This window comes from Lineus longissimus, chromosome 7 (genome assembly GCF_910592395.1).
Source record: "Lineus longissimus chromosome 7, tnLinLong1.2, whole genome shotgun sequence".
Lineage (NCBI taxonomy): Eukaryota > Metazoa > Nemertea > Pilidiophora > Heteronemertea > Lineidae > Lineus > Lineus longissimus.
This window is the reverse complement of record NC_088314.1, coordinates 14,179,882-14,192,648: the sequence shown is the minus strand read 5'-3', so window position 1 is coordinate 14,192,648 and position 12,767 is coordinate 14,179,882. Positions and strand designations below refer to the sequence as shown.

Below are 12,767 nucleotides of genomic sequence, written 5' to 3'. Positions count from 1 at the left end.
TTCCGGTGAGGGGGTCGAGTCGCGCCCTTCTCACTGGTGCCCATTTTTTGCCCATTCCCTCAGATAACTGACGAACTACACATGCTTTCCAAATAAAATTACATTTTTAGATGTTAGTGAACCCCCCCCCCTCTCCCTTGCCCCTCCCACACACTCCCTCAAACAACCTAGAGGCCTTTATTACCCCTGTGGAGGCTTAGCGGTCTAGGCGGAAACGAACACCAGCAACGACAACAACAACAACAGTTACAGTTACAATGCATTGTGTACTTGCACGTGTACATTGTGTGATAGTCTATTGAAAATGGAACCTGAAAAATCACAGTTGAAATGTGAATTTGCTGTCATATCCAAGGATATCGAGTGTGGTACTTACGCTTCATACCCCAATGACAAGAGTGTGATCCCCTTGAAACAATGTAAGAAGGACGTGCACTCCCATTTGATGCGTTGGATGTCCTCCAGGAAAGCCAGTCAAGTCAAAAGTGAATGGGAGCTCATAGCACTTCGTGCTGGCGTGTTTGATATGAGTTCTCCAGTTCTGGACACCACAATATGCCCGAACCACCGATACAAGTTGAGTTTATCATGGAATCAGCAAAGGAGATGCCAGCACCCACTTCATCAACCCTCTAAAACAAGTCGGAAGCCCAGAAAAGATGGTGGTTCAGTTCATCGAGTGATGTCTCGGGAAATATACATCAAGTGGGGAGTTTTTGTCCCAGTTGGCTCAGGTAAGGGATCAGTCTCAAAATCACTGAAGTAGAAAAGAAGCAGTAGGCCTGTAATGATACCCACTCTGACTAAACCTAACTTTGGTGCAAAACCAACTGAGTGATAACGATTTACCACTTCACTTGTGTTCTTCCTAGAAAGTTGATTGGAGCCTTGGCTTGATGATCAGGAAGTCCAAGTTATGATTCCCTGCCAGTGCCACTTGAGGTGATGCTTCACTGCCGTACATAATCAGCATGGCCGGTCGCATTATCAAAACAAGTCTATCATCATCATCATGTCCTCACACTATTATACTGCACATCATATTATCATTACCCCCATAATCTGGTGCCTTTTCAGCTCTGTGTAAAGGATGTGAGGCTAAACATCGAGTATCTGTGGCAAATGTAGAACCAGAAGTAGAACCAGCACCCATGGATACAGAGGTGAGTTGAATGAAAAAAAAGGGGAGAAGATTCGGGGCAAGCCAAAGTGAATATTGGTTAATTCTGCCTGCAGCGACTGACTTACATGTAAGAAGGTCACTGATGAGAGAGGAGGGACTAAGCTGAAAACCTTGATGCCATTCTGGCTCCCATCTCCTTGGCAATGAGGGATTCTAAGCCAAACCTGATTCTCCATCAATATCTTTTTTCAGTCCGCTGTTGCCTCTTCCTCTGTTCAACCAGCCGACGCCTTAGAACACCCAGCAGACGGGACAGAAGGGCAAATTTGATGGGTGATGTTGTTGCAACAGTATCATAAGGACTGCTGGTCAAGCACTCTTGAGCTGGGAGAGAGAAATGATAAGAGGGTGGAGACAGATTTTCTGAAATGTTGGTCTTTGAGTCATGACTGGGCAGAATTAGCCCAGTGAAAGTTGTCAGCTACACATCAAGAATTCTTGATTTAGAATGAAAGGGTACGACTTTATTGGATGTACATTCATCAGGCTTGACCTGAGATTTTCCACGCCATTGATTGCAAATGCATTGTTCGCATTCTACAATACATCTCTCTTTTTCTAAAAAAAATACATGGTGAATTTCCTAAAACTGTTACATGCTGTGTTTTTGTCTCCCTTGACTAACATAACCTGCAATATGAAGGACATCCAGATTTGATGTTCTAGTATATCTAGCGGATGGTTTATCAGGTAAAATGCGGGGCTTGGTTAAAAAATGATTTTATAGCGATATCTTGGGATAAATTTGAACTTTGGCTTTCAGTAAACAATTGTAAATGCCAAGATAGTTTTTTAATGTCAGTATACTTAGTAGCGCTAATGTCAGTTTTGAACAACCAAGCCTGCTACTGGAAAGTGCGACTCTCTCCTGATACTATCCTGCACTCGGGCCTGACATGTAGTACCGTAAATGAGGTGTTACTAGTATTGGTCCCTCCCTAGTAGTGGTTAGTAGTGGTTTGGCTATTGTCTGCAAAATAGCCTTTTTTCTATGTATCATTATATTAGCTTGTAAATAAATCACCCATTTGTAAAAAAAAAGTGTCCCTGCTTCTTAGGTGGCAGCACTGTCCTCTGCAGACAGGTACAAGTGTAGCATGTGGAAAGTTGTGATCTCTCCTAAGGGACTGGACAGTACCGTAACTCAGTTCATGAAAAACTTCCCCATTCCAGTACATGTATACATGTATGTACAATTTAGCCAATGCTAGAGCAACTCCAGGAGAACATTTCACCGCCAACCAAGGAGCTAAAAACTTCCAATAGCATTACTCTTGACGGTGCAGCCAACTGCAGGGTTGTCCTCATCAAACAGTAATTACAGTAGAAACTGCACCTTTGGTCAATTGGCTCCTTAGCAATAGAAGGTGTTACTAGTATGTGAAATGAGCACTTCTGCAAGGTTCTTAGGAACAGGATGATCCCTGCATGGGTTGATAAAGATGTATTAGTAGGTCATACCACATGCCATTCAGGTGCCTTAGCCATGGGGGGGGGGGGGGTCCAACCCTTACAACATGCTCTGGCAGCATGACACAGGCTAATGAATGGGTCAACATTAGCATCCTCACCAACAGGGGGGTTTCTTTAGGTTTTCGGACTGTAAGAAGGCCTACATGTGGCTTATTCAATTACGTTGCCATCAGGTAGGCCAAGGCCGAAATGTTATTTGAAATTCAAATCAGCATTTCAGGACCTATGGGGCCCAATTCCCCAAAGGGCTTTCATCAAGGGCAAATTTGTAGTGATGAGCTTGTTCTTTTTTGGGGGGAAAAATGCAAGTGGAGTTATTTACCGGTAGGCCTACTTAAAATAGGTTAGTAGGCCTAGGCATGGGGGGGGGGGGGGGGGTGATCATGGTGGTTGACAGTAACTACTAATCCTCATGGCCAGCACCAAGCATAAATTATGTGTTCATTATGCTTTTATTTTATAATTCATCAAGTGTACACAAGGTGGCAGCACTAGCCAATGAGTGTCATTTTGGTGGGAAATAGCACTTTTTCCTTGGTTTATCCTGGGAAAACAGTAAAAGCGGCCGGAAATTTTATTTCTGATTTTGAAAGTAGGTATCATTACCTTTATCATGTGCAAGCCACAGCATTCAAAGACCTGCAGTGTTGGAGATATGAGCGTCGATAGAGAGCTCTTCCTAAGCACTGCCCCTAGGTATGCTTAATTACTAGGCCTAGCACGACCAAAGTATGAAGTGTTACTCAATGACCTGTTGCAGAATGGAAGATCTCATCAAATACTTCCATCATACAAAGGGGGAAAATCCAGCTATTTTTTTTAGTCTCTGCAGGAGTGCCCAACATTGACCAAAAAATACACAAAAAATAGGGGGAAAAAAGCTAAAACAAGCCCCCTAACTAGGCCTGCCCCTAACTCGGTTGCTAGTGATTTTTGAGAGTCATCAATTGCTGTGTAATGATGTCTTAGTGGAAGGATCTTGCATACCTAATCTCGTTAAAAACGGTTGACCCCCACCTTGCCACCCTCTGCATGGTGGTATCATGGACTGACACTTAACTGCTGATGATTTCTAGAGCCAAATTTTGGCCAGGCGATTATTCTTTCATTCGCACCGACAATAAGCATATAAAATGAGACAAACCGGGCATCTAAGGTCATCAATAACGTAGGCCTAGCTTCTACTTCTGAATGTTCAAGGTATGGGCCGAAAGTTAACATAAAAAGAAAAATAACGTGTTTCTTATAATGAAACTTGTAGCTTTTCCTGGGGTCAGAAACGATATTTTTAACAAACTTCGACCGATGGACTTCAATGACTACGTTATAAGATCCGAGCACAGACAAAATTGCGAAGTCTCCAAATTTTCTGAAGAAATTATCACGAAATACAATGGAGGTGGATTTATTGTACTCGTACGGATTTTCTAAGATGGATATTGAATGCGCTGCTTGAGTAATTATAGAGATAACCATCTAATCACATTTGATATCTGGTAACATGATGTTATCTATATCATGATAATGCAACTGGTCCATATTGGAAAAAGTAGAGTAGCGCATCCCTTTTAGGCTTTTGACATACTGAAGCTTAAGAACGAACCCTACGTTTAATATTCTATACCAATCTAACCATGATATAGATAGGGTTTCTTCCCTGTTCTTGTGCTTCTGAACTTTGCATCGAAAGGTCAACTCCAAGAACACATTCTCATCGCATGAAACCATTTTGAAGTATTTGAAACTCGACTTTTTTGGACCGATGGTTTTCTTAAGTTCATCATACGGTAGAGCCAACTCTCGGCAATGACCATCGCCATTCAAATCGAATTGAAATGCTCGACAATTTTGACCGGCAGAATACCTTCCACGATGAGTGCTTACACCTATGACATCATTGCCATATTCGCCAGCAATGTATACGAGTTCGTTAAATTGAAAATGAGATATCATTTTGAAATTTCCGCTTACTTCATCCTGGCTGAAGACGTAGACGTTACGGCGAGGACTGAAGGTGTAACGAAGAAGAGCCAATGTGACTATGGCCTTTAACTTCGTGTGGTAGAATACCGATTCCGTCCACGGTGGGAACTGACCATATATCCTTACACCACGGTACGACCGATAGTTGCCCCGCTGCAAATTCGGCGTTTTGGTTAACAAGAGGCCCAAGGGTCTGGCGCTCAGCTGAAATCGATAGGTGAAGGCAAGGGCCAAGTGTGTGTTGGTACCCTGTTATCATGAGGCAACGTGAAGCTGTTACGTCTAGCACGCAGAAGTGCTGGTGCGAAAGACCTTCTTGCTATATCAGTACATGCTGAAGTACTGAGTTGACGTCACCCTGCTATTATGACGTAAAGTCATTTCTATTGCCGTTGCAGTAGTGGGGTGTGTGATGACGTCAAGGAGTTGTGTGGTGACGTCAAAGAGTGGAGTCCTTGTCTTCATGCAGCGTAGGTGGAACTAATGACATGCACATGGACACAAGGTACATAATTATTACAGTGTATTTTGTGAGGTGGGGCCTGGTGCTTAACAATGGTCAAATGAACCGACTGTTGTCTGGACATTGATGAAGTGGATGCAGCAAAATGTTTGGGATGGTCTTTTTTGTATGTGAAGAAAAAGAAGATAACGAGTTGGTTAACAAAATGAACTTTATTGGTGCGGCAGATATTTGATGCCTTTCGGCAATATTTGAAGCGCCTTGCGGCAGATATTTGTTGCCTTGCGGCAGATATTTGATAACGCTCTCCGGTAATGGAAAGCAGTAAAACGAGTAAGCACACCCTTACTCTGAATGTGGGAACAGCAAGTGCTTTCCTGGACTTGAAATGTGCCAACGACTCCTCTTGCAATAACCAACAACAGTTAATCTGTAAAAAAGAGAAGAGAAATTAACACTGACTGCATAAAAAAGGGTGACATAGACGGGGAAATATACACCACCAGATACAGTCTGTGCTTGATCAGGCATTTGTCAGATGATATCCTGAACAAGGCATCTATGGAAGCAAATCCAGAAAGAGACTTAACCTTCGAAGGGCACACTTATTACTCAGTGAAAAGTCAGTCATGTGGGCTGTTTTCCAATTCAAAATAAAAGTGTAACCTCTTTGAATTAGTCTCACAGACTGAACCATAACACTCAACAGCCAACCGTGCCCACATGATGTGAGCCGATCCCGAGAGCTGGGCTTAAAGATGAGAGAGTGGTGTACTACATTTTGAAAATTGTCTATCGTATACGACATGTGACAGAACAGGATCTAGTGGACTTAATGATGAAGTACTATCAAATAAGGTGTCCATCAAATGAATCATGAGGGCCTGTTGAGTTATACTCTAAGCCTATCCTATAGGGCTAGGCTATCGTTTTTGTCTTTTTTACAGCCTACAGCCACAGCCATGCACAGCGCAGTGTACAGACAGTACAGGATTGCAAACCAAAAACATGAGCATTGCTGCGTAACGAAACTGCAGTGGAATTCATACTACGATGTCATAATGTGACTTTCAAAATAATTGTTGTCACGGCCAATGACCAGACAGGGAAAAAAACAAACGTAAATGGCGAGATTTGTTGCAAAATAGCCAACCACAACAACTCGGGGACCGTAGCCGAAATGGCCGACGGCGAAGTCTCCGGTCGCTAGCGCAGTCCATAAACAAGCATCAATTTTACCAACTTTGGGTGCAAGCTTGGTCATCCAAGTTATAGAACTGTTAGAAATACATCTAAACAACATACTGTCTTCTCCCACTTAACCGAGCGCCAGGAAAATGGCTCGAAAATGGATCGAAAAGTCCAGAAACATGGCAGTCTGCAGTTTTTTACCGGTGGGCTGCGAACATTCAATATGACAGCCAATTATATTGATCAATGGTTATAGGAAGACAACCTTGTAAATGTTGTCAATTCAATAACGCCTGGTCGCGGTCAGGGCCAGTAATCCCTGCAGTCCGGGTGATGATTATTGAAGTTACGTAAGTCCATGTAAATGGTTGACCAATCCAGAGTCTTTCAAATGAATTTATTTTATCTAATCGATTATGGAATCGTTTTCTTGTGGGGGAAATCCAATAAAGGGCACTTTCGTGTCAAATGTCATAATTGTTGTCTGCCATCTTGCTTTGACCACGTTCTTCTGGTAAGATGCACGCAATGCGATGGATTGATGATGACGACGACGACGACGACGACGACGATGATGTAGATGATGAATGAATGAATTCTACACTTATAGGGCGCCTTTCCGTGGTAGCACCACGCTCAAAGCGCCACCTCCCCGAAGAATTGATTAAAAAGCAAAGTTTTTAATTGTTTTTTGAACATTGTCTCTGGCTGGGACCTCAGTTCAAGTGAAAGTTTATTCCAGAGGTACGGGCCGCACCTTGAAAAGCTGCGGTCACCGTACCTCGATCTGGTCCGCTTGACCTGAAGGGTCTTGAAAGTGGTTGACCTAGTGCGACCTTCTGTTTCCAGGAGGAGGTCATTGAGGTACTCCGGTCCGACACCATTTAGTGACTTGTGGATCACACACAGAACTTTGAATTCAATCCTGGCTTTGATGGGAAGCCAGTGTAGCTCCTTGAGTAAGGGCGTTACATGGTCAAATTTCTTTGCGCGACATATCAGCCTTGCTGCCATATTTTGCACCCGTTGCAACGGTGCAAGAGTCGTATCAGGCAGACCGTATAGAATTCCATTGTTGGAATCAAGCCTTGATGTAATGAAGGCTTGGACCAGCCTTTCAGCACTGCGTTTGTCCAAGAATTTCCTAATGCGGCCGATCTTATAAAGACTGGCGACGGCGGCTTTGCAAGTCATTTTTACCTGCATGCGCATGCTCATGTCCCCTTCCAACCATGCCCCCAAATCCTTAACACACTTGGAACACTGAATCCAGACACCGTCAATGTTGATCCCCGGTATAGAGCCCGATCCCCTGGCGCTGACAAAGTTAGCCATGTCGGTCTTTGGCGCATTAAGGGCAAGCATGTTTTTTGAAAGCCACGTTTTAATATTCCTAATACCATCCTCCATGCTTGTAACCAACGCTGTACATTGGGACTCGTCACCACGGCGAGCCGACTTCAACAGCTGATTGTCATCAGCAAACAGCTGATACGGAATACTGCACCTGTGCATCACGTCGCCTAGAGGAATTGTGTAGATTGTAAATAGGACCGGGCCGAGAACTGAACCTTGTGGAACGCCAAATTCCAATGAAACACGATCAGAAAAAACACCACAGATTGTCACCGAGAGCTGTCTGTCCTCAAGGTAGGATTTAAACCAATCGAATGCAGATTCAGTCAATCCAATCCTATTTCGTAGTCGATCCAAAAGTAGGGTGTGGTCAACCGTATCAAATGCGGCTGAGAGATCAAGAAGTACTAAAAGCACTTCATCCCCAACATCCAGGGATGTAAGGATCTCATCCGTAACTTTAAGAAGGACCGTTTCCGTACTATGTGGACTGATTAGGATCAAATAACTGGTTCGATGACATATGATCCCTGAGACGTACCGCGATGATCCTTTCGATAAGCTTGGACAGGTATGTCATGTTTGAGACCGGTCTATAATTGCCGAGCTCATCCTTATCCAGCGATGGTTTTTTCAGTAACGGTTTCACAAGGGCAAATTTTAGCGCAGTGGGAAGATGGCGCAGTAGCGCAGTAGATGATGCTAACAAGGCTGTACCTGGTGCACGTAGGCACCAGAAAAGCTACCGTCTCAATCAGAAGATTGACCTTATCGAGACATACCAATTGGAGCATGCTATAGGATTACGTCATGCTGAAACTGCGACATCCTTTGCTAGACACCACCGCATAGCACCGCAGACAATTAGACGTTGGATAAGCACACGTGATGACTTGTTTGCCCTCAGCGATAGATCAACTCAAGACCATAGAAGACGGAGGAGACAACGGCAACACGGCTCTGATGCACAAGGTAGTCTTTCTACAAGCATTATATTCCTCGCTAAATGAATTTCCTTCTTTGTTAGCCTATACCGACCGGAATAAGTCCGCTTCTGTGTCATGGACGGAAGAATAAGTCGCACTACACATCAAAGCGACTGACCCTGACCACGCCTTTAACAATATCAGTGTATTGTTCCTGGGACCTTTATTCCTAGGACTAATATTTCGTTCATACCTGTGGTTATCGGCAATCAATATTTCCAAAGATGTTAAATGTGTTAGCTTTTTTATTTCAGCATACTGGCCCGAAATGGAAAACATTTTGAACACCTGGTTCCTTGAGCGCCGAAGACTTGGTTTCCCTGTTTCCGGTGAGGATATTAAAAGGCAAGCTGGAAGAGAATTTCGGCAATGGTGGGCAGAGCTTTCGAACGAAACGAAGGCCGAAAGACAAGAACATAGACCCCTGATATACCTTTTCCATGCATCTGCACATTAGCTTAGCAACTTTATGGAAAGGTGAGTTTTATTCCGCTGTTGCATGGATCGGCCTTAATGGATTGTATTCGGTGAATTTTAACAATATGCAAATTCCATTTCAGGAAACAAATCAGCTATCGAAGGAAGACCAACGATTCAAGGGGGTTACCTGACAACGCCCAGGCTTTGGTTGCCGACTACCGGGGAGATTTTGCCGACCTCATCAGAGACGCTGATTTTGATGTCATCATGAACATGAATGAGACGTTCGTGTTGTTTGATATGGTGCCAAGATCAACAATGGAAGCGACTGGGTCTCAGAATGTTGACATTAGATCATCCCAAGGCAACCCGAAACTTGGATGCACGGTGACTCTAGTAGTTACGACAGACGGACGAAAAGGACGAGCCGAGGTCAACTTCAGAGGCTTGGCACCAGATGGTGACGTCGTTCGGCGGATTCAGGCGGATGCTCCAGAAAATGTGCGAGTGAGTATTGGCATAGAATACAAGTCCGTGCTTGTATTACAGGACATGTACCAGACGTCATCAGTGTTGTCATTGACGGTCAGACATTCTAGTTAATGGTAGTATTTTTTAGGAACTTCTATGACTAAAATTATTGTAGGTTTGTTATGGATGCAACCAAAACATAGTGCGTGTCTGACTGTTCAGAAAAGTAATGTAAATGTTCATACTTGTTGTTTATTTTTCCAGGTAACTGGTAGTCCACAGGGTTGGGCCCGACACCAATCGCTAATCGAGTGGTTGCAAGCCCTGTTTGTGCCATTTGTAGCAGAGGCCACGTTCCTGTTACTTTTAGACAGGTATCCGGCGCATCGAAATCAGCAATTTCGTGATGCAATCACCGCAGAGAATGGGACAGACACTTTCATCCAAGGAGGATGTACTTCGCTGCTGCAGCCCTTGGACTTGACCGTAAACTGGAGCTTCAAGTGTCATCTGAGGACCATTTGGAAAGTGTGGAAAATCGGCCACACCGATGATCAAGGACATTGTGAGCGGATCACCAGGCGGGATGTGGTCAGGATGATTAGCCTCGGCTGGGAAAGGGTCACACAACGGTAGTTGATAAAGCTTGGAATCAGTGAAACCATGTAACCAGTGATAAACCTTGGAATAGTGAAAACTAAACCGTGGAATCACTATGCAAGTACCGCGTGAAATCGGGCGCGTTCCTTCCACGATTTATACCCTCCCAACTGCCAATCTCGTCCCAGCTGACTTTATTGATAGCAATTTGCCAGTAGTTGCAGAATCAACCTTTTTGTGGAGGATGACGTCATCATTGAATGCATTGGAAATGTGTTGTTGTCGTTAAAAAATAAACTTATATTCATGACGGGCCGCCGATGAAAGCAAAAGTAAGCTTTTGTGATTGTTTTGTATTCCATATACTAAAATAAAACGTTTTTATTAGAAGAATCATTTGTATATATAATGCTCTGATAAAGCTCAGTAGATATGACAAACATGTACACGGGAATCACTAAAAAATGTGTCCGCTTAGAACTGGTTACATCACGAAAATATCTCTACATCCCTCGATGCGTACATGAATATGTACGAAATCGCTGCGAAGGAATTTATTCACATTTTTCATCTCCAAACCCGGCTAAAACCTTCGGTAATAAACCTTCATCTACGTTTCTACGGATAAGTGCCAGCCGGTACTGCATGATGTAGTCAATCTTCTCTGTATCACCCTGTATGATCACACCGCTCCGTAGTTCAAATAGGCCCCGTGTGGTGGCGTAGTAAGCGGAGCGCTGATTGGTCCGTATTATGGGTGTGTGGTAGGCGTGTCGTGACGTGCATGCCTATATTTGGGAGATCAGTAATGTACACTGAAGGCGAGGTATGACTGGGTTATTCTAAAATATAGATTATTGAATCGGATATGCGACTGGTTTCTAAACTATCGTCAAATTCCGATCTGATCATGTAAAAATAAGCTCCAAATATTGATTCGTAACCACCATAGGTTCAAATGGCATTATTTCATGTTTTTATGCATTTTTAGGACTGATTCCAAGGTTTATCACTGGTTTCAAGGTTTCACTGGTTCCAAGCGTTATCACCTACCGTCACACAACAGACGATTATGAACGGTTGGAGAGCCATAGTTCCTGAGGACGATGACGAAGTTGGGGAGGGGGTAGAGATGGTAAATGATGAGCTTGAGCAGTTTGTTGAGGGGATTGAGTTTTCGGAAGGAGAAGAGGATGATGATGTAATTGATGATGACGTGTAAATCCCGTTTGGTTAATACAATTGATTGGTAAATTGATAAGTAAATCTGTTCTTTAATTCATTCGTTGACAGCAATACTTCCTTATTGGGACATTCTGCAGACCCATGAAGCTGGCTTTATCATAGACCCCAGATTAGAAATGCCTGGTCAACCAACACTATAGGCATAAAATGAGGACGCTAGTTGTATTGTATTCATTCATTCAGTACAGGACCCCATGTCAATGTTCATGTCTTTTATCCACTTACGTGGAAGGCAATGGCATTGACCACGAAAAGGGAGACGATTATCAGCTGTGGCTGTTCTTTCTAATGTTCGCCTGCCACCAATAAAATCGGCCTATTCATTTGGACTTAGTCATTTTACGATTCAGCCGCGCTCGGTTAAGTGGGAGAATTATACAGTTAAAAGTGCATAAAAATCCCGATTCAACCTACGGGCGCTACCTTTTTTTCCGCCAGACTCCGGACCCTACCGGTCGTTATTTAGTGCGACCGCCACCAGAGTGTTTATCAAGATCTTTCGCCGTTTTAATTGCGCGTATTAGGCAGATTAATCAATTAATACATGCATGCATTACGGGTGTCTATAAACCGAAGACCAAAGACCGAAGACCGAAGATCGAAGATGGAAGACCCCCCCAAAACTATAAAACGAAGATCCCCCCAACTATAAAAGGAAGACCCTGATGTCAACTATAAAACGAAGATCCCCCAACTATAAAAGGAAGACCCTGATGTCAACTATAAAACGAAGATCCCCCAACTAGAAAAGGAAGACCCTAATGTCAACTATAAAACGAAGATCCCCCAACTATAAAAGGAAGACCCTGATGTCAACTATAAAACGAAGATCCCCCCATCTATAAAAGGAAGACCCTAATGTCAACTATAAAACGAAGATCCCCCCAACTATAAAAGGAAGACCCTAATGTCAACTATAAAACGAAGATCCCCCCAACTATAAAAGGAAGACCCTAATGTCAACTATAAAACGAAGATCCCCCCATCTATAAAAGGAAGACCCTAATGTCAACTATAAAACGAAGATCCCCCCCATCTATAAAAGGAAGACCCTAATGTCAACTATAAAACGAAGATCCCCCATCTATAAAAGGAAGACCCTAATGTCAACTATAAAACGAAGATCCCCCCAACTATAAAAGGAAGACCCTGATGTCAACTATAAAACGAAGATCCCCCAACTATAAAAGGAAGACCCTAATGTCAACTATAAAACGAAGATCCCCCCAACTATAAAAGGAAGACCCTGATGTCAACTATAAAACGAAGATCCCCCCAACTATAAAAGGAAGACCCTAATGTCAACTATAAAACGAAGATCCCCCCATCTATAAAAGGAAGACCCTGATGGTTTTCATTCTCATGTTCAGTTACTGCACAGTTTGTTTTCATTTTC

The 12,767-nt window shown here is 43.3% G+C and overlaps 1 protein-coding gene and 1 long non-coding RNA gene across 2 annotated transcripts; one reads left to right on the top strand and one right to left on the bottom strand.

Annotated features, from left to right (window-relative positions):
• Positions 1-366: 366 nt before the first annotated feature.
• On the top strand, positions 367-1,643 carry LOC135491526 (uncharacterized). The gene is made up of 3 exons (XR_010447843.1): positions 367-734; positions 1,078-1,163; positions 1,376-1,643. It is a non-coding gene; the product is annotated as an uncharacterized LOC135491526 (long non-coding RNA).
• A 5,286-nt stretch (positions 1,644-6,929) lies between these two features.
• On the bottom strand, positions 6,930-7,808 carry LOC135491581 (uncharacterized). The gene has a single exon (XM_064777554.1). It carries the CDS (start codon positions 7,806-7,808, stop codon positions 6,930-6,932), a length of 879 nt encoding a protein of 292 aa, XP_064633624.1.
• Between the last annotated feature and the right edge of the window lie 4,959 nt (positions 7,809-12,767).